General features: G+C 36.4%; 2 protein-coding genes and 1 non-coding gene across 3 annotated transcripts; 1 reads left to right on the top strand and 2 right to left on the bottom strand.

Moving 5' to 3' along the window:
* Positions 1-11,065: 11,065 nt before the first annotated feature.
* ColSpa_tRNA_319 lies at positions 11,066-11,136 on the bottom strand. The gene has a single exon. It is a non-coding gene; the product is annotated as a tRNA-Leu (tRNA).
* Positions 11,137-13,111: 1,975 nt separating this feature from the next.
* Positions 13,112-13,745, bottom strand: ColSpa_11988 (26S proteasome non-ATPase regulatory subunit 10; the record flags this gene model as incomplete). Its single annotated transcript, XM_049278200.1, is given in 2 exon segments — positions 13,112-13,144; positions 13,158-13,745. The coding sequence occupies 2 exon segments, from the start codon at positions 13,743-13,745 to the stop codon at positions 13,112-13,114; spliced, it is 621 nt and encodes a 206-aa protein (XP_049134157.1).
* Positions 13,746-21,735: 7,990 nt separating this feature from the next.
* ColSpa_11987 (uncharacterized protein) lies at positions 21,736-22,219 on the top strand (the record flags this gene model as incomplete). Its single annotated transcript, XM_049278199.1, has 2 exons — positions 21,736-21,968; positions 22,120-22,219. The coding sequence occupies 2 exons, from the start codon at positions 21,736-21,738 to the stop codon at positions 22,217-22,219; spliced, it is 333 nt and encodes a 110-aa protein (XP_049134156.1).
* Between the last annotated feature and the right edge of the window lie 610 nt (positions 22,220-22,829).

The raw sequence follows: 22,829 nt of genomic DNA, 5'->3' as shown, positions 1-22,829 counted from the left end.
TACTATTTTATAACCTAAATATATTATGATTTTAGAGAATTTTTGTAAGAATATAACTTGATTTTTGCGCCTACTAGGAAGCAGAAAGAGTTAATAGGCCAGAATCAGAAGGCAAACCTTTAAGCCTATTAGGAAGCAGAAAGAATCAGTAGGCCAGAATTAGCATAGAATCTTTAGACTTACTAGTAAGCAGAAAGAATTAGAAGGCTAGAATCAGAAGGCATAGATTCTTTAGGCCTACTAGGAGGCAGAAAGAATTAGAAGGCTAGAATCAGAAGGCATAGATTCTTTGGGCCTACTAGGAGGCAGAAAGAATTAGTAGGTTAGAATCAGAAGGTAAATCTTTAGGCTTACCGGGAGGCGAAATAACTTATTTACTACTAATTATGTGTTTATAGGAAATTTAACTAGCTAAAAAAAAATAAAAATAAAAAAAAAGGTTCTAAAATTCTAAATCCTAACCTAACTTACCCCGTATAATACATGTAGCTTAACTAGCTTTTAGCTACTTATCTAGAAGTCATATTACCTATATTTATATCTGTCTAGTATAAGTAGCTACTTAAGTAGTAGGCTATTATCTAGTAGTAGTTTATATATATAAGGGTCCTTAAGAAAACTATTATACGTAGCTACTTAGGCTAGGTTAACTACTATATAAAGCGTTACTCTCTTTAGCTAATAAGTCTGCTAGAAGTAGTTCTTAACGCTACTATCTAGTTAGACTACCTACTTGTAATATGTGTAGATAATAACCCAGGGCTACTTTACAAAGGTAAGGTAAAGGCTAGCGTTAACGTCTATATAGACTAGATTACTTTTACTGCTTATATAGCTACTACTACTACCTATTAGTATCTTAGTCTATAGTATTAAATTACTTAATATTATCTTATTTAATATAAACTTATTTTATATAAAAATATAAGTAGTTATAGTATAAAAAGATAAGTAAGCTAAGTGTATAAGACTAGGTTTATTTAATAAGTAGTTACTTTAATTAATATTATATTTTATATAGTATAATAAGTCTAGTATTACTAAAGAAATTATTTACCTTTATAGTATAATAAGTATATAAAAGAGAAAAGAAAAAAGATAAAAAGTTAAAGAAAAAAAAGTATATAAGTAAAAAAAGAAAAAAGATAACTACTTAAGATTATAAAAAATATTATAAATTAAGATAATTAGATTAAAAAGCTTTATAAGTAACGTTATAGAACGTAATTATATTTATTATTTAATATTTTAGTAATATTTATATATTCTAAAAAGGTAAATAAAATATCTTTTATATTTATTATAATATTAAAATAAGATACCTTTTTATATATTTTTTTTTTAATTTTTTTAAAAAAAAAAAGAAATAAGGAATATTACTTAAAGACTACTAACTATATATACTTTTATATAACCTTAACTTTAACTTATATATTAAAATAAAGCTAAAGGTATTAAGTAAGTACTATTATTAAATAGCTTTAAAACTTAGGGTTAGACCTTTAATATAGTATAAAGGTAGTTAGTAGTTATATTAGCTTTATTTATAGGATATTTTAGTTATACTTAAGGTTACTTATAAAAATATAAATATTTATAAAGAAATAAAAGTAGAGTTTATTATAATTATATAAAGTATAAATTAAAGTTAAGGTTTTATTCTTTATATAAGAATATATTAAAACTATAAAAAAAATAAAAATATAAAGTTATTAGTTTAGTTATTAAAAAGTAATCTAGCTAATTCTTAGTTAACTATATACCTTTTATATATAAATCTAATAATAAAAGCTATACTACTATTTTACTTTACTTTAATATAGTAAACAAGTCCTTTAATAAAATAGTTTTTCTTAAACGTTTTTATAAAGAAAACACGCTACTAACTACCTACCTTTATCTTATCTACTACTACTTACCTACCTACTTACCTACCTACTTACACCAAGACTATATTAACAGCTTCTTTTTTTTTCTTATTTCCCCTCTGTTTTTCTTATTTTCTCTTTTACCTTTTACCTCTTTAACCTACTCTTTTCTCTCTTTATATATATCTCTTTTTCTTTTTTTCTCTTATATTTTATGTTCTATAATTTATAATAAAAATAATATAGTAATAAAACCTAATAATAGTACTAAATATATATTACTTAGTAGTTAAAAGGCCTTTATATCTATAGACTAACCTAGGCTATATATAAAAAGGCTTTTTAGTAATAAAGCCTGTTCTTATTTATTTAAAGATATTAATAAAAGCTATTGCTTTAATAATAGCTAGCTAGCCTTAACGTTAAGACTGTTTTTAGTGTGTATAGTTAGTTACTAAGTAAGATTAGACTTTATAGCCTAATAGTCAGGAGAGTTATATATATATATATATGTATATATAGTTATATATATAGGTATTATAATATATAGCTTTGTCTATTTAGTCTATCTATTTATTTATTTATTTATATCTATTGCTTCTGTTAATCTAGGGTAAGGGAAAGGGAGAAGGGATTAATGTTACTTACAGGTAAAGGACAACGGTTAGCTAGCTTCTGCCTTTACCTAGTCTATATATGTTAAGGATATAGGTAGATAATATAGGGTTAAGGCGTATTAACCCCTTATAGTAATTAGCCAAAAAATAAGTCAGTAAAACACATAGACTATCGTTACCATTTAGCAGGTAACCCTAGACCCTAACCCTAGTATTTAGCTAAAATACTACTACTAATAGCGCTTAGACTTTAGCTTAAAGTTAATTAAGGAGTACTATATTATTATTAAATATTTATTATATATTTATAATATCTTTATAAGCCTTTTTAAGTTATTTAGTTATTTTAGTATTATTATTCTTATTACTAAAGAACTTAGTACTTTTTTTTTCTTAGTCTAAACTTAAAGGTTTAAAAAGTATAATTACCTTTTTTTTAGATCTACTAGAAAATAAAGTTAAGGTAACTATAAAGAATATTATTACTGTTTAGTAAGTATTAAGGTTAACTTACTAAATAAGAGTAATTAAAGTATTATAGTTAAATATCTAATAGTAATGTTTTCTACTAATAAGTAGTTAAGGTTAATACTTAGTAATAGTAAAGTAAGTCTTATTAGTAATCTTATTAGTTTATTAATATTTAGTAATTAGTTAAGTATATCTAGGTATAAATAGCTTATAGCTTTATACTAAGAATTAAGAAGTAAAATTCTTATAATTCTTATATATAAATCTCTTTATAACTTTATAACTAAAAGTCCTATAAATATATAGTTATTTTTTCTAGATTCTTCTTGAAAAATAACCTATAAAAGTATATATTACTATATATAACTATACTAATATAAACTACTATAAACTAATACAGTCTACTGCATATAAACGCATATACTTCTAAGCATTACATATACCGGCGCTTATACTTATCTACAAGCATATACAAGCATATATATACATATACAAGAAACTATAAGTACCTCTCAGCACTTAAATATACGCTTAGATATACACTTAGATACTATACGTATCTAAGGGACTTTCTATATAACTAAGAGATATCCCCTCTACTTAGACAGTTTTTAACAACAATAAAAAAAAACGATACCTTAACGGTTAATATATATATATACCTTTTCTGTCTACCTTTATTCTTCTCTACTTTTCCTTATAACTATTTATAAATAACCCCCTATTATTCTTACTAGTTATAAGCCTAGCTTAGTAGAGAAGGCAACCTTTATACCTTTACCTTCCTTTATACCTTTAACTTCCTTTATACTTATACCCTTATTTTATATAACAAAAATTCAACCTTGCCAAGGGACATACCACATTAGCTAAGGGAATTTTAAGGAATACAGCTCTAAGGCAACTACACCTCACACCCAGCAGTCTATATTCAGCAGAATAAAAGGACCAGCTTACCAGGCAAGCACTACACCTATCGCTATATTTTACGCCACTACAGCTCCAGGCAAATCACAATCCTACCTTACCAGTTAAAGGTTATTTCTAGTCTATATCTAACAAAGACTATATACCTCAAGCTAAAATTAAACCTAAGAGCTCTAATTAAGTTACTAATTCAATTAGTTAATCTAGAGGATAGCTAAACCACTAGACTAACTACTCTACCGTCTAGTAAAAGCTTCTTTAATTAAAGGCCTATATATATCTATAACCCAAGGCAACTACACAACACCATACTATTAATAACAACCCAACCACTTTTAAGGCCCATTTTTCAAAACAAATTCAACAATACTATCAGAATACCAATATCTCTCTCCAATCAGCCAAAATCAACTAAAATCCTTATATTCTAATTAAATTTAAACCTAATTAATACTATAAAAAAAATCTATATACCACGCCTTTTTAGCAGCCTTAACTATAATATTTAAGCAACTAAATTTAAGGCTTTACTTATTAGTAAAAATATCAACTCTAATCTTATAACCCCTCTAACTACACCTTCTCAACAAAAAAGTAATACAAAAGTATTAGCTTTTATAAAGCTATTTTATAAAGATTCCCCTTTAAAGGTTATAAAAGACTCTATAACAAGATATAAAGCCTAAAAGAAACTAAAGGATCTATATAAACCTACTAGTTTTACTAACAAATATCTTACTTATAAAAAGTTCTTTAATACCTCCTTAGAATCCTTTAAATCTATAAAAGAATACCTTAATAAGATAAAAGAGCTTATAAACAACCTATCTTCTAAAAATATAGCTTTACTAAAACAAGTTATTATAGCTTAAGTATTAAATAGTCTAAATAATAGTTATAAAGGTTTTATAACTAATATAACCTAAGCCCTTAGAAAAAATACAAATTCCTATACTATAGAATCCCTTTTTATAAATCTTATAAATAAAACAAAAAGAAAAAGTTCTTCTACAGTATTATATACTTCTACCTTTAAAAAAGGAATTAAAAAGCCTTAGAAAAAGACGAAGAGTATTTACTATACATACTACAAGTTAAAAAACCATATAGTTAAAGACTATAACTTCCTATATCCTATTAAGGCCCCTAAAGGCTAGAAAAATAAGGATAATACTAAGAAAGAAGTCCTAAGGCAATAAAGGACTAATATAAAGAAAAATAAGCTCTATAAAGCCTAAAAGGCCTTAATAGCTAAAAAAGCTATAATAAAAGAAGAAGATTCGGAAGAATCAGATAAATCAGACGCAGAAAATACACATATTACAGTTACAAGCAATATGGTTATAAATAACCCTTAACAAAAAGAAAAAAATAAAATAAACTTAGATTTTAAAGATATAAGTTATATAACCTCTTCTATAACAACTATAACTAATAATAAAATAAGTAATATAAATAAACCTATATATATAACTAAAAATAATAAATATATTACGTTCTACCTAGATACTACTACTACTATTAATATTATAAGTAATAAATCCTTATTTATAAAGACTACCTATATAAACAGGTATATTAACTAAGGAGATACAAAAAGAAAGAAAGTCTCTCTACAAAGAGATATAGTAATTTCTTTTTTTGATAATAATAATATATATATCCTTAAAGACTATTATTATATACCTAAAATAGGTATTAATCTTCTAAGTCAAAATAGACTAAAAAGACTTAAAATAGCCTCCCTTTTCTAAGATATAAAGGTATCTTTAATAAATATAAATAATAAAAGAACCCTTTATAAAAGGGAAATAAAAGACAATCTATATTACCTAAATATAAAGGTTTTAAATAAAAAGGATCTTAATAACTATAAAGAATATATAAATACTATAAATATAAGAAAAAAACCTTATAAATATAAAAAGGTTATATATAATAAAGAGATTAATAATTATAAAAAGTAGCATAATAGACTAAGACACGTAAATAGAAAAGTCTTAATATAACTTAAAAATAATACAAATATAACTAATAATATAATAGAAAAAGACTATACCTGTAATACCTATATAAAAGCAAACTTTACTACTAAAGTTAATAAGTATTCTAATAACTATAATAAGGATTATAAATATATAGAAAAAGTCTCTTTTGATCTCTGTAGACCTATAACACCTTCTACCTATAATAAATATCAATAGTTTATTATCTTCTTAGAAAGAAAATCTAGACTTATATCTATAAAACTACTTAGAACTAAAGAAGCAAAAGAAGTTAATACTGCTATTCTAGAATATATAAATAAGAATAATATAAATAAGAATAAGATAAAAGACTTCAATATAAATGACAATCTAGAATTTAATAATAATACTATAAATTATACCTATATAATTAAAGGGATAAATCATAATATAAAAGTACCTTATACTCACAAGCCTAACGGTATAATAGAAAGAGTAATAAGGACTATAACTAATAAAATAAGAGCTATGCTTTTACAAGCAAATTTGCCTTTATATTTATAGGGAAAAGCTACTTTAACAGTAATAGATCTATATAATATAACCCCTTATAAAGCTCTTAACTATAAAACCCCTTATAAAATAGGTAATAATAATATAAAGCCTAATATTAATAATATAGTAACTTTTAGATCTATATATTACTATAAGAATAAGGATCCTAAGATAAAAAAGCTAGATAATAAGGCTATAAAAGCTATAGTACTTAACTATAGAAATAATATATATAAAGTATATGATTTTCAAAAGAAAACTTCCTTTTAGACTAGAGATATAGTTATTCTAGAAAATTAGTTTATACCTCCTACTATTAATAATAATAATATAAATATAAATAATAATATAAATATAAATAATAAAGAAAATAGTAGTAATAATAAGATATCTCTATGTGACTATAAAAGTAAAAGGGAAGACTTGAATCCTAGAGGTATAAATATAAAGCCGATAAATAATAATAATATAACAAATAATAATAATTATAATAATTACAATTGTAATAATTGTAATAATTATAATTGTAATAATTATAATAATAATAATAAATCTAAGATAATAGTAGAAATTCCTAAGCAGGATAATAATAAGCTTAAAGACTATAAATGGGTAATAAACCAAGAAAGCGCTTTATATACTATAAAAGACTGCCCTATAATTAAACCAATACTTTCCACTATAAATAATCAAAATAACAAAATAAATAGGTTTAATAAAGCTATATATATCCTTACTATAACAACAGATAAAGACCCTACTACCTATAAAAAGGCTATAATCTCTACTTCTAGAGATAAATAGATTCAAGCAATGGTTTTAGAGGTTAATAACTTACATAATATGCATACTTAGATAATACTTCCTCTACCTAAAGGAATTAAGCCCTTAGGAGGAAGATAGGTATATAAATTAAAAACGGATATAAATAATAATCCGTTAAAATATAAAGCTAGGTAGGTAATACAAGGTTTTAATCAATATATAGGTATTAATTATCTAGAAACCTTTAGTACTACCTGTAAACCTAAGAATTATAAAGCTATATTTATAATAGGAATAAAGCTAGGCTAGTTTTTTTAGGCAATTTAATATCTCTAATGCCTTTTGCCATACTGATATAGATAAAGAAATATAGGTAAAATTACCTACAGGTTTCTCTTATAACTATAAAACAAATACCCTAGAATATACAGATAATCTAACAGAAAAAGCTTTATATTATAAGCTTAAAAAGGCCCTATATAGTCTAAAACAGAGCCCTAGACTCTAGTATAAGTAGTTAAGATCTATAATTATAAAACTAGGCTTTAAAGAATCCCCTTATAATAAAGGTATCTTTATAGCTAATAATAATAATATAAGAGCTATAATAGCCTATTACATAGACAATATAATAATAGTAGCTCTTATAAATAAAGATATAGAATATTTCTATAATAATATAAATAAAGATTTATAGATACAAGACTTAGGAATTCTATATACGTTTTTAGAGAACAAAATGTATATAAATAAAGCAAATAAGATCTTATATATCCATCAAACCAAATATATAAATAAAATACTAGAAAAGTATAATAAAAAAGATACTTATCCTTATAATATGCCTATAAATCTTGCTATTAAGCTTAGGAAAAATATAGGGTAAGCAACAAAAGAAGAAATAACTTAATATTAACAAAAAATAAGATCTTTACTCTTTTTAAGTCTTAAGACTAGGCCAGATATAATATATCCAGTTAATATATATGCTCGTTATATAAGTAACCCATCTAAAGAGCATTTTATTGCGCTTAATAGAATATAGGGATATATAAATAAATATCCTAATCTAGGATTAATATATAACTATAATATTAATTTACAGTTAGTTATATTTTTAGACTCTAATTAGGCTAGAGACTTAGACGATAGAATGTTTACTACTGGATATATAAGTACTTTAAGGTACTATAATATAATAAGCTAAAATAGTATAAAACAGAAGACTATTGCTTTATCTACTTGTGAAGCTGAATATATGGCTTTATATGAAGCTATAAAGGAATCTATATACCTATATAACTCTTTTTCCTATATATATAATAACTTAGGGTTAAATATAACGTTAAATAAGCCTATTATTTTAATAGATAATAAGGCAGCATAACGTATAACAGAAAACCCAGAGCTTCATAAGAAATCTAAATATATAGATATAAAATATCACTTTTCTAGACAAGCTGTCTATAATAATCAAGTCTCTTTATACCATATCTATACAAAGAATAATATAGCAGATATATTTACTAAATCTGTTAATAAAGAAGTATTTAAATACTTTATAGAGACTATAAATCTTAATAAAAAGGGGTTTTTACTTAAAGAAACTATAGATAATAAAGAAATACTTTCTAAAAAGAAAGTAATATAGCTTAAATACTAAGGTTTCCCCTTTATAAATTTTTTTTTTTTCCTTTAAGGGTTTTTAACTATAACTATAACTATAACTATTTTTCTTAAAATTTTCCTTATATAAGGTTTTTATAAGTTTTTATATAAAATAAGTTATATCTATAACTTAGATATAACTTAAGGAGGAAACTAAGAATTAAGAAGTAAAATTCTTATAATTCTTATATATAAATCTCTTTATAACTTTATAACTAAAAGTCCTATAAATATATAGTTATTTTTTCTAGATTCTTCTTGAAAAATAACCTATAAAAGTATATATTACTATATATAACTATACTAATACAAACTACTACAAACTAATGCAGTCTACTGCATATAAACGCATATACTTCTAAGCATTACATATGCCGGCGCTTATGCTTATCTACGGGCATATACGGGCATATATATACATATACGAGAAACTATAAGTACCTCTCGGCGCTTAGATATACGCTTAGATATACACTTAGATACTATACGTATCTAAGGGACTTTCTATATAACTAAGAGATATCCCCTCTACTTAGACAGTTTTTAACAACAACGAGAAAAAACGATACCTTAACGGTTAATATATATATATACCTTTTCTGTCTACCTTTATTCTTCTCTACTTTTCCTTGTGACTATTTATGAATAACCCCCTGTTATTCTTACTTTTATAATAAAAGAATAGTTTAAAAGTTATTTATAAAAGAATAAATTATAAAGTTAATTACTAAAAAGCTATAAGAAATATCTAGTCTAGTTAAAATTATTATTCTTATATCTTATTATTACCTTACTAGAACTAATCTCTTAAAGTTAGTCTTTAATAAGAACTAATTCTTAGTATATTAGTTTTAAGTTATAGACTACTTATTTATTATTAGTTCTTCTTATCTTTATATAACTTTTCTTAGTTCTTTTATTCTAAGAAAAGAATTAACGTATTTCTATACTATCTTGTATATAACCTTGTCTTATAACTACTAGGCGCTTATAAGGTAACCCTGGTTATGTTATACTTGTTAGGTCGTAACATATAGCTACTATATATAGTAAAAGTGTCTAATTAGGCCTTTTAGAGGCTATTTTAGTAACTATTACTTAGATCCTAGCGTTTATTAACTACTATAAGTTAAATAAGCTGTTTAGCTATAGTTAGTATAGTAGGTAACGTAGTAGTAGATGTATATTACCTTGTAGTAGTAAAAGAGCGTATTGCCTTAAGAGGTCTATTAGGCTATTTAGAGCTTTTAGTAGCCTAGTTAACTTCCGTTATAAAAAGGCTCTTCTACTATTTAGTAGGCCTATAAAAGTACCTAGAATCTCTAGGCTTACCTACTATAGGTCTTATATTACGTATTCTTTACTTTTAGTAGTATTCAGCTAGTATAGTAACTGTTAAATAGTTCTTTTTACTATAGGTATAATAAGGTTATTGTTATTTGGCGTAAGGATATAAGTGTTGTCTAGATAGCTAGCTATTATTCTAGGTAGTATTCGGCTTGAATACCAGGGTTAAGGGTCCAGGGTTAACCGAAAAAGGAAAAAAAAAGCGACGGCTTACCTATGTGTTTTTACTAACTGGCTTTTCGGCTAACTACTATAAAGGCTTACTTTTTCCTTAACCCTTAACCCTTAACCCTTATATACCCTATTATCTATTGTTATCCGCTTACCTCGACACGTATAGACCAGGTACAATCAGCTAACCGTCGTCCTTGCCTACAACGTCACCCCCCTCCCCTCCTTAAGATAAATAAATAGAAAAATAAAGATAAATAAATAAATAGATAGATAAATAAATAAATATATATACCTTATTTCTTATGTGCTTATATATATATATATATATACATATATAAGGCTCCTAACTGCCAGGTCGTGAAGTCCAATGATACCTAGTAACCACATACGCTTACGCCGAGTACGGTCCCAACTAACGTCAGGCTGGTCGTCAAGGTAGTAGCCCTCGTTGCTGCCTTGGAACGGGCGAGGAAGGCCCTTTCGTCACCAAGAAGCATCTCCACGTCGGGCCCTGGTCGGTTCCCGCATATAGAGGCCTCCCGGCTACCGGACAACGTGCATCTAGTACTGTTGCCGTGTATTGCCATCATCTTATTTTCCCTCGTTTATGTCGGGTAAAGGAGAGGAAGAGAGGAGGGGGTACGTGTAGGGGATAAGAGTAGGAGAAAGAGATAGAGGGGAGGGGCAAAAAAAGAAAAAGCGACGACGACCTTACCAGGACTTGAACCTAGATCTTCTCCTTAGCTGAGGAGTGCCCTACCTTTAAACTATAAGGCCCTTGAGGTTCTACTGAGGTAGGAAGGAGATGGCGCTGTACATGAAGGAAAGGAAGTGGTGTAATCCTGCACCCTAACCCTGGTATTCTGCCAGAATACCGCCCGCAATGACGGCCAGTATTCGGCTAGAATACCACCACCAATAGCGCTTAGAAGAGGTTGGCTGGCTTATACCTTACCTGCCTAGTCTATATATATCAGGGGGTAGGATGGATGAATAGATAAGGTAAGGGTGTTAACCCCCTATGGTAATCGGCTGAAAAATCACTTTATAAAACGCATGAACCACCGTCACCATTTTAGCAGGCAACCCTAGACCCCAACCCTAGTATTCAGCTAGAATACCACCGCTAATAGCGTTTAGCTGGTTAACTACGCTTCTCTGCCCTAATATCACTTAACTAATCCGCTATCTTATAACTAACTAACTGGTCTAAGCTAGTAGGATCTAGAGGTCTTTCCTAACGGAAGGCCTTATTCAACAGGCGGCTTGTCCGCTGTTCCCTAGTTTTCAATAGATAATAATGCTCTTATTGCTTATTACCTCTAATTGTCTTGATTCTAATAAAACTATTCTAAGAAAAAGTTAAAAGTACAAATCAACTCAGCTACCTTTTCACCACCATTCCATGCTTTTGTAGCCATCTCTACGAGCTTAATTACAACCTCTACATCAATACTACTTCTTCGTAGCCTAAGAAGGTCGCCAACAAGCTTCTCGCTACAGTATTTACTTTGTACTGCCGCTCTCAAGTGATCATCTGTAACGTCAAAGTCCTCTGCTCTCTGGTTCATTATTTTCGTAAACATCCAGTCAAAGTTCAAACGCGGTGTTTCGTCCATCCACCAAACCCACCCACCACAACTTTCGATAAGATCTTGCAACTCATCACTTTGTATTCCGGCCCTGTACAGCATTTCCCCGAGAAGATCTGCAGTGAGATTGATCTTTAAATTCGGTTGGTCGAACAAATCTTGTACCAAGAAGAATGCATTGTAGGATGTATTGGTCAAGGCAGCCTTAGCGACCTCTTCTGTAATGAATAGGCCTTGTGGTCGGCTCTCAAGTAGCCGTTTGAATATGCCTAAAGCTGAATGTGTCCTATTAGTGGCGGCTTCCTTCAAAACTTCCGAAGTGATGATGACGTCATGTGGTCTTTCACGGAGCAATAAGTCAAGGGTGTCTGTTTCCTCTGACATCCCTCCTACCAATGCTTTCATCACATCATTAGTAATGACGATATCCTCTTGCTGTCGCTGGAGCAGGAGCGCTATGAGTTTTCCTGTGCGGGATGTGTTCTCTATAGCTGCCTTGATAAGGTTTTGGGTGACAACAACCTCCTTCCGCATGTCGAACAAAAGCTCCAGCTTACTTCTACTAGAGCTTGTCTCTGGAATGATTGTTGCTTCGGCGATTTCTTTGGTGACCTCTATCGTATTTCCTGCACGTTCGAGTAGCAGCCTCAGTGGTCTAGAATCGGTCGCATTCCGTGCCGCCATCATGACCAACTCTTGTGTAAGTTTAACATCTGGCTCTAGGTGGTTCCAAAGACGCTTGATAATACTAAGAAAATCCTCAGGAAGCTCGAGATCTATCTCGTATTGATCAATCAATGCTCCATTATCGTACTCAGATACCCAAAACGCGGCTTCCAGTTGGCCGTTTATGACCCTTGAGAACGTATCTGGTGTTGCATAATGCTGCGTATCGTCGTAAACCAATTCGAGAAATTCAACTCGATGTTCAGATTGCAAGTGGAGTACCAGAGGATCAGGGCGCACATCCCAAGTAATAGATGTTGGCTGCAACAGTAAAGTTGCCACAACCTTTCTTGCTGGCCCAGAAAGTCTTTTTGTGCCTTCCTTGTTCAAGAGTCTCAGAAGCAAACTGCCGCATGACCACATCCCCATTTGGAATGCCAATTGCCAGGATTCTTGCGAGTCGATTATGACGTTCCAGGTTGCTCCAATATTCACTAGCCGCTGCGCCGCTTCTTCTTGACAGCTCTCTATGGCGATGACGAAAGGTGTCTTCCCATCCAAATCAAGGTCGTTTATTCCAATTTTCTCTTGCAACAAAACTGTGATCGCGTCACAGTGACCAAATGCCGCTGCCCAATGCAATGGAAGCCATCCGCGTTTATCTTTGGTCTCTGGATTTACTCGTTGGTCGGCCATCAGCAATGTTATTGCACAATCGTGTCCATTCTGCGATGCGTATGACAAGGGTGTCCTCCAGTCTTCGTCTTTTGTTGTGGGGAGTGCCTGGCTCTTTATCAAAATGCGCACTACTTCCGTATGTCCATTCTCTGCAGCGTAGCTGAGTGGTGTGCGCTTCAAATTGTCCTCGGAGTCTACAACAGAGCCGATTTCCAAACATGCATGAACAATTTCCGTCCAGCCTCGACGGGATGCCCAAGAAAGAATAGTTTGGCCTTCATAATCTGACGCCAAAACATCTCTGACCCGGCTGATTTCGAAGAGGCACTGGTCTCGGTCGTCTTCTTTTAGTGCTTTCATAACTTCTTCGGCTGTCGAAACGGCTTTGGGTCGCTGTTTTCTCCATCTCTCCCTGAACTTGATATACCGATCTATCGTTTCAATGACCATGGAGCATGTGGCTCGGGATTTTATCTCTTCCAGCCAAGATATGCCGTCGAAACCAAACTTTTCGAGCCGAAATCGTCTCGACTCGTTGGGGAAACCTCTGGAGAACTCTTGGGAGGAGTCTTGCGCGTTTTGCTTAAGAAAGGCTTCCCGATACGCATTTCTGTAGACTTCCCCTAGCTCTAGTATGGTAGCGCCTAAGCTCGCGTCCTTTTGGTGTTGAATCCCTGTTTCGAACCCAATCTCCCAGGCCCATCTTAACATTGACTCTGCTTCTGTGAACTTGCCAGCCAGTCTCCTTTTCTTAGCCACGTTGCATACGTCGAGAAGTACATCAATGGGTAAAGGTAGCTTAGAATGGCGACTTAAGGCTGGAACAATTATTGAGTAAGCATCTTGCCGCGAACCAAGGCCACTCTCCAGGAATGAGTCGGCAAGTTTCACAACCACGTCATTGGTTAAGTAAAAACCGCTAGCACTCTCCACTGCACGAGTGTTGTCTGTTATAGTTTCTAATATCGTCGCCATTGCGCCGATGAAGGATTGGTAGATGTCTTGAGCACAAAGACTGGGTAGCTGTTGCTTGGAATCTGTAACCAACGCATATGTGCTACTTGAAGCATGTGCATTCTCATAACTAGTCAGAAGCATTGCACCTGGCCAACCAAAAAGCCGGAGCATTCGATCATAAGGGACCTTGGAAGGTATTCGAGACGACATAATTTCTTCGGAATTATTTGAATGCCAGAGAGTGTTCGCACCCTGGTCATAAAGGGCTGGTGTTGATTTCCACTGCTTAGTCGATGTGATTACCGGCATGTCTTTCATCCAGTACTTGATTACTCTTTCTGCCGATTTCATGTCGTCTTTAGAAGTTCCGACAGCAAGAACTCTAGCTTTAGTTACCCCCGATGCTCCAGATTGGGTACGGTTTTGAGTATCCGAGGATTCCGTGATGGGATTCGACGTAATTGACCAGATCCAAAGACCGAGGACTGCCTCAAGGGAGTACTGATCCACTTCCCACGTCGTCATTTGCTGATTAATATCGGCGCTCGACTGGCGAATGAAAATGTGAACTTGGTGTAATTTGGCATGCTTTGGGCTGGAATTGCCTCCGAGGTTTTGAGAACCGAGGTAATGGGACACCCCTAGGTTGAGACTCCAAACAAGTGATGTGGCTTGCTTCCATTCAGACTTTAGGTACGGGAACAGAATTTGAGCACAGGATTCGATTGATGTTATCAGTTGCCGGACCTGTCTACGCAATGGAACGAGCTGGTCTTCCCAATCTGTAGATGACCTTGCTGTCGTGTTGATTGAGTGGCTCGTCAGTTCGGCAAGCCGAGATCGGTAATGCAACAGCTCTGCGGCTATATGCGGCCTCTCTTGCGGTGTTGGATTCTTGCGTGGCGTAGTAGCAAATTTCATTTTTGATAACCATTCAGCCTCCGCCCATCTCATGGCCCTCTGTGAGCCCGGTGTTTGTTGAGTTTCTGTTCGCTGAGACAAAGCGCCTTCCTCGGTGTCATAAAAGGCGCAGATGCCTACGGTCTTGTGTCCCTTCATGTAGATAAATTTAACAAGTCTGCTAGCTGCTTCTTCGCCGCTCGTTGCCACGTCCTTATTGTTGCAGATAGTAGCCTTCTCAGATCTCAAAAAGCCAGAAACCTGATTTGTCTGTGATTCCGAACTTGGAACAATCGACCAAAAGAGTTTTCTTTCTTTTTCGTCTTTTGTTCCCTCGTTTAAATCTCGTTCGTTACGCATTTGCGTTGCAAGCCAGTCCAGCTCATGTCCCTTGATCTCTTCTGGATGATTGAGAAGTAGATTTTGTTCTGGCCTCAGACGTCCCGTACGCAGTAATGAGCGAACGATACTCATGACTACTATAGTGACCAGTACTACAATAGAAACTGACGCGTGCATTGCTCTTAGGCCAACAAATTGGAAAATAAATCCAAGCATTGTTGCCCCGGTGGCAAGCCAGATTCCCATGTGCCGTTCGTTAGAATGTCTTGGGAGCTTCCACGAGGTAATATATTCTTTCAGTGGCTCTAATGAGTCCGAGAAAGCGAATGAATCGTACATTTGGTCTCCGATTGTCTGGTTACCTGGTTGTGCAACGTATAGGGTTGCGGACGAGGGTTTGGTCGAGTTCTGTGAATCTTTCCGGAAGACCCTTTCTTTCGTACTTCTTTCCACCAGAAATGCACACCAGAACATGCCACAAGATAGAAGTACCGTTCCAACTGCCATAAGGGGAAAGGCCCAAACAGGCGGTTGTGCGTCATCTTTCTCGTATTGCCAGTAATACGTAGCAATCGCGCCAAACACAATGGCAGACATTTGTAAAAGAAATCCGACCATCGCTGCTGCCCAGTAGACGTAAACAGGATGTTTCTTAATACCGATGTTGAAAGAGAGGTTTGGGTGTGGCGCAAACTTGTCGTCTCTGAGATTGTTTGTGTTTTCGGATGTTTTCTTTCCAAACAAATACCGCTCAAGAAACCTCTTGAACACATTCCAACAGCCGTTTCCTAGTTGTCCGCCATCATCATTGGTGCCAGCTACCCCTCTTTCTTTCCAACCTGCAGCTTCAGCTAGCCCCTCGTCGACATAATCTTTGAAGAAGAAGATGCCAGACTTGGGTGGAACAAGCTTTTTCGTGTTGCTAACTTGATAAGAGAAGTCGGCTTGCTCGTTGTCGTGCACGACTTCGATAATCTTGGGGCGACCAAAAACTCGGACAATAGTGCCATTGTGGTAGAGTTCGCAAACATCCCGGCTTGTAGATGAGCACAGTTCCGCTTCAGCAATCCCTCCTCCTTCTTGAGCTCGACCAATGAAGGCGCGTAGGGACAGCCCGCCGCAAACGCGAATCGCAGAAACAACCGCGGTAACGATCCCAAGGGGTGCCATCGCAAAGATGAAGTTGTCCCAAAGCGAAAGTGACTCGCTGAGAAACTGCTTAGTCGCCTGCTCACCAAACAGAGCAAGCAAAGGGGAAAGGTCGGTGGCTAAATTATTCGAGAAGTCATCCCACCAGTCGGCCTGCGCCGCTGTGACCAGAGAGAAGGACATTAGAATACGGGTATAGGCATTACTGATGCGCGGCATTCTCGTTAACGGCTGGAATTTTGTGGGGATAGAGTGGTGGTTTCGAACTGATGAATGCTCTCTAATACTCCAGATGAATTTATGTGAAGGAAGAACGGTGATCGTGGGAAAAAAATAACAGTGCGGGGTTGGCTTAACAACATTAAGCGGTGAAAACCTAAGGGTCGGAAAAGAGGCCGCCTTGCCTTGGCTGCTATTGTATAGTTCATGCAGGCTGCAACGAATGACCAGTAGTGTCTTAAATTTCTTCCAGTAAACAAGGCAAGCCTTGTCTAAAACGACGTAACGTGCATAGGCGAGTCTTTAAATAAGGGGTCTTACAAGACAAACAAGGTAGTTGCCACGGGACGCTGGCGAGACCATGGCGAAATGCTATCATCCGCCAGTGTCATGCAGCTGTCCACACCTAGAGACAGCGCATGCTCTAGAAGTGCGGGGTAATCCGGCACAAAACTGAGGGAAGCCTACACTGCTTAGTTCTAAAGGAACTAAGAATCAGTCTTTATTCTACAATACACCTATTATCTACTATTACACTGCTTCTAACCTACTAATCTATTATAATTCTAATTCTTCTTAAAAGGTTACCTATAGCCGTAATAGTAGAAATTAGTATAGACGCTAAAAGCGGCATACTACCTAGAGGATCTAGAGGTGAGACCCTACTGTAGCGGGATTAGCTACTTATAAACGAGGTAAACAATAGTCCCTTTTTATCGCTACTATAAACCCTAAGTACTATTCAGCGGGAATTAGGACCTAATTTGCTATATAAACGTTGTGATGTAGCCTATGCTTTAGGACCGAATTTCTTAGGACTAGGCATGTCTATACGTTAAGACCGGATTACTTGGGGTTGGATTTTTAGGTTTAGATTTTTAAGACTAGATTGCTTAGGATTAGATTTCTTGGGACTAAATTTCTTACGCTTAGGTTTTTTAAGACTATATTGCTTAGGGTTTTAAGTTAAAGGTTATAAGTTGAAAAGGTTTAAAGAAAATAACTATAAATATAAAATATTTAATTTAGATGCTATATACCTACTACTCCATATATTAATTATATATTAATAGTAGTATACTAATATAATAGTATAATTAGGATTTTATTTATAGTGGAAATATTATCTACTAGTATATTAACTATAGAATTATAATTTGTTTTTTTAAAACTAGATTATATTTAAAACTAGATTGCTTTATTTAGTAGACCTAAAGATAGGTTTAGTGGAAACACGTATGTAAATTGAGTCTAAATCATAAGCATACATTTCAAATTTAAAATCCTCAGCTGCCTTTCTCTACATCGCATAAACAGGAAATCGCACTCAATTGCTCTTTATGCCGCTTACAACAAATAAATGCCACTAAACTTAACCTTACGAGTAACCGCCACATACAAGTGCTATATCAAACGGCGTCTAACCGTTCCGGTTTACACATTTATCATCTGCTCCACTCTTAACAAGCAGCTCGACGACCTCGGACTTGAAGTCATTAGCTGCAAGATGAAGGGCTGTGTTGCCATCAATATCCTTGGCTTCGATAGATATTCCACTTTCTATCAGAAGCTTCATGGTGCTCACCCGCAGGGCTACATGAAGGGCGGTGGCATCTCTTCCATCTCTAGCATTAATGTATGCTCCATTCTCCATGAGATACTTCAAAATAGCATCCTTACCTATACTGGCAGCTCTGTGCAATGGTGAACTGCCTGAATCGTCTTTTTTGTTGACGTCCGCACCACTCTCGACAAGGATCTTGGCTATTTCCACGTTAGGGGCAAAGTGTAATGGATTCACCTCTGGAAAGCATCTTGAGTCAATAGTGGAGCCTTCTGAGATGAGTAGTTTGACTGTGCTCAAGTGGCCATTTTGAACTGCATGAAAGAGGGGCGTTCCTCCCCGAAAATCTTTCGTCTCAATGTCCGAGCCGCTTTCCAGAAGTAGGCGAACAATGCGTTCATGACCTTTTGCTGCGGCTATGGATAGAGAGGTTTGCTCTATGCCCCCTAGCTCGGAATAAGATGTCTTAGCTCTCACATCCGCCCCCAAGTGCAGCAGAATTCGTGCAACATCCTCGTAGCCCCTCTTGGCAGCATGCATAAGGGGTGTTCTCCCTACTTTGTCTTTCAAGTTGATGTGTCTGCTCAGCCACAAACGATCAAAGCTTGTTGCTATGAGGGATGAATTTGTAGCTGCGGGTGGCTCATTCGCTTCGTTAAAGACCCGCGAGCTTCCATCGGCGGCAGTTTCAGTAAGAAAAGCCAGGGCATCCGCGTCGCCGCCAATTGCAGCCGAATGGAATATGGAGCGCCTGCGATGATCTATCCGCTTCAGGTCAAAGTGGCCCGACACGGCCAACAACTTGACGAGAGCAATATGGCGATTCTCGAGAGCCCAGCGAAGGGGGTCTAACTTGGCATCCACCCGGGAGTCAAACAATCCTTTGTAGTCAGGACGAGGAAAAATATCTTGGTTGGATAACGGCATAGATACCTGCCCAAGTAGTGCTCTGGCTGCAAGACGATGATTGTTGGCTAAAGCAGCAAAGAGCGGGAATCCATATCTTTCCCCTTGTACGTGGACGTTTGGGTAATGTTGCACATATTCTTCCAGGAGCCGAACGTAGTTTTTCTCGGCAAAGACATAGGGAAATGTTACTGTAGACTTGTATCGTCGAGTTTCGTGTTTTTCAAGAATGTTGCTAAGGCGGACCCAGTCCTCCAGAGGAAACTGATGCAGGAAGGCAAGCTGTGGAAGTGCCTCTGCAGCAAGGTTGGCGTGGTGAAGCACGTAAGCGGTGGCGTACCCAAGAAACGGAAACTTTTCTGAAGCCTTTTGACGAATTTCTTTTGCCTGTTTTGAGTTTGCCTTCGGAGGCGGATCGCAGATTGTCGAGCCTATCTGACTGGATACAGCGGGCGCTATATATGACAGACAGCAAAGCTTCAGCTTCTCGTGGCTCAAGCCTTGGAAGGCATCGCCGAGGTCCGGCCATAACTCTTGGAGCCCCTTGTCTTTGACAAGGAAGTCTTTTACAGATTCGTGGATGAATTGGACGGTTTTGGACTTGGACTTGGTGATCTCGGCTAGGCCTTTGGAAGAACTAGTGACAAACAGATCAATAGCCTCGCTAGTGACTAGATCAGAGTCACTAGAAATCGGACCCTCGTTATATCCCGGGAGACTAGATAACATGGCGAAATAGAATTCTTGTCGGCTAAGAGGTCGTTTAGCAAATAGTATCCACTGAATGCAGAGCAGCAAATCATCCATATTCTCGTTGTCGCGTGTTAAGATCTCTTTGAATAGGTCGCTTAGTTGATTGGGGATTTCTTGTAACGTCTTTTCGATCGCGAACGTGCGGCCCCGGCGGATTTCCTTGTTCAAAAGCCCAACAACCATCATAACCCACAGGAAGACACCGCCGGCCTTATCCAGTATGCTGGTCCGGATTTTGTCGGCGAGGGGAGCCTCGACTATCCGCAGTTGACTTTGAACAAACCTCTCCAAATCTCGGGAATGTCCGGGCTGGTCCTCAAGAATCAGTTTAAGACCATTCCGGATGTCGATATGAGGATAGTGGCGGCTGGAAAAGCAAGTCTTCAACTGAACACCGTTAATCACACCTAGCTCTTCGAAGAATGCTACCATCTCTTGAACCTGTTCTTCGTCGCACTCGTCTAGAGCATCAACGAAACAAGTTAAGCGGCGTTGGCCCAGCAACTTGACGGCGTTACAAAAAAGTTCTTGCAGCGTCTCGATCGGAGGACATGCTGTCTGCCTGAGCGGGATGAGAACCAAATCGTCCAGGACGGTTTGCAGGTCGCAGAAGGTCTCAAGTAGCTGAAGTAAGATGGATCGGAATAAACCGAATGTCGACTTCTCCAGGCTGTTTCCTCGTGCGTTGAAGAAGAATGAAATGGTTGCAGTATCTGCCTTGGATGCTCTTCTTGCACGATTGAACAAAAACTTCATGAGCGTCGATTTTCCGGCACCGGGTTTTCCACTGATCCAAAGAAATCCATGGTGCTGGGCAGCTTTGGCAGGATCGAGCCAGTCTTTGTATATAGGTTCTTGGAGGAGCCATTCACAAGTCTGGGAAAGCGTTTTTTTTATGGTAGCATGGCGAGCCTCGACTTCAGCGAAGCGAAGTAACTCCAACAAGACTTTTCGACGAGCTTGTAGCTTCTCTTGAACTGCGTGCATGTCAGCCAGGTCTCAACATGTACGATGCTATACACCCTTACTATTCTCATTAGGGCATTCCGGGGACCAGGGATGTGATGGGCTATTGGCAGCTCTCGGAGTGATAACACTCAGGAGTTCTTTCGCATAGGCCGCCGCAGTTGCTGCCGCGTATTTCTGCCACTGTGCGTTCTTGTGTGAGTCTGCGTAGTCACAGATTCCGCGAATAACTAAACAAGGAAAGCTATCGATGAGACCAGCTGCCTCCATCTCGAAGCAGATGACATCGAGACTCTGGGCAAGGGTTTTTCGAGTGATTCCACATTTCATCAGTTGGTTGCCGGAAGCAACGCCACCGTAGTGGATTTTTGGCTCTGGGGATGGGCGGTGAGGCCGATGTTGTAATTCGCACAAACTGCATCGACTACAATCTGGTGCAATGCCATGATCATACGTGGCCTTGAACAAGCGGTCGTCGCATGAGGCGGGATAGCTGTAGTCAACCATGTTGGGATGGCGCTCGTGCATGCGGTCGAGAAAGGAAGGGACTTGGCTGGATGTTGTCTCGTGAAGTGCGCGCAGCTTTGAAACGGCGTTAAGGAGAACTGGGGGCGGCACCCTCGGTATGGCGGTCCGTTGGACGACTTGACCAGGAAAGACCTTGACCATGTCGTGTTGAATGACATGTTTGCCAACTACGATGTCGCCCAGGCGTATATCGACAACATCAGGGTCAGGGGCGCCACCTCCAATTCCAACCATGAATCTAAGTTCAAGGCTAGGAAAACTCCTCGTCATATTACCGGCCACGGTTGCGGCATTGTTAGTCCCGTATTGACCAGCGGGCAGGCACGCCATGACGACATTATGTTCGCCAATGCTTCCCAAGATATACGAATTCGAATCATTAGCTGTCGGTAAGTCTTCGTGAATTCGATCGAGCATAGCAAGGCTTGCAGCCATCTCGATGTGAAGCGCGCAGATCCATCCCACAGTGTAGGCTGAATGCTGAAGTCTGACTATTTGTCCTTGCCCTGGATTCTGCAAGCATTGATACCTTCCGTGCAGTGTTCTCTGCTGCTTCACCCCTTTGATTGTGGTGTCGGTTCCATTGTCGTCGGGGCTCAACGCTCTCTTCTGGTGGGCGGAGAACATCTTGATTTCATAGCCTGCCGGCACGCATATTCTGCGCAAGTGGTTACGGCTAGTGACGATAATGCTGGCGACGCAGTAAGTCGTGGCGGGTCCGGCAAACCTCTGAAGCGATCCAAATTTTCGCTGCAATAGGGTTGGAGTTGGTAAGAACAAAGTTCACTGGCGATACTGGTCTCACAAGGCTGCGAAATGAATTATGTTGGCATGAGGCGCAGTCGCTAAGCAACCAACAGAAATCGCTAGACATTTATCGGGGCTCGCAATTCTGTGTCCAATCAGAACATTTCTATGCAGTATCTTCTGGAAAGAGAGCGTATTTCGCTTAATTTTTCATGTCCCAAATGGGCGTGAGCGCTGAAGGGACACGTCAAAAGGAAGGACCAGGTGCCAACAGAGATTTAATCTAAGCTGGGAGGAAATTTACACATGATTGACATACCCTTGCACTTTGCAAAGATATCATCCTGATTTTTAGGGATCTCGTCTAGCCAGCTCACTGAATAGAGCATCCTTAACCCCCTCCTTGTTGTTGTGACCTGTTAAGTATAATAGGACCAGGGGGCGCTCCGCAGCGCACATGGCGGCTACAGGACATTTATATGCAGATCACAGGAGCAGAGAAG

The sequence above is a fragment of the Colletotrichum spaethianum genome, assembly GCF_022836535.1.
Source record: "Colletotrichum spaethianum MAFF 239500 DNA, contig54, whole genome shotgun sequence".
Taxonomy (NCBI): domain Eukaryota; kingdom Fungi; phylum Ascomycota; class Sordariomycetes; order Glomerellales; family Glomerellaceae; genus Colletotrichum; species Colletotrichum spaethianum.
Note: the sequence above shows the minus strand (reverse complement) of the source record. Positions and strands in the feature narration are given on the sequence as shown.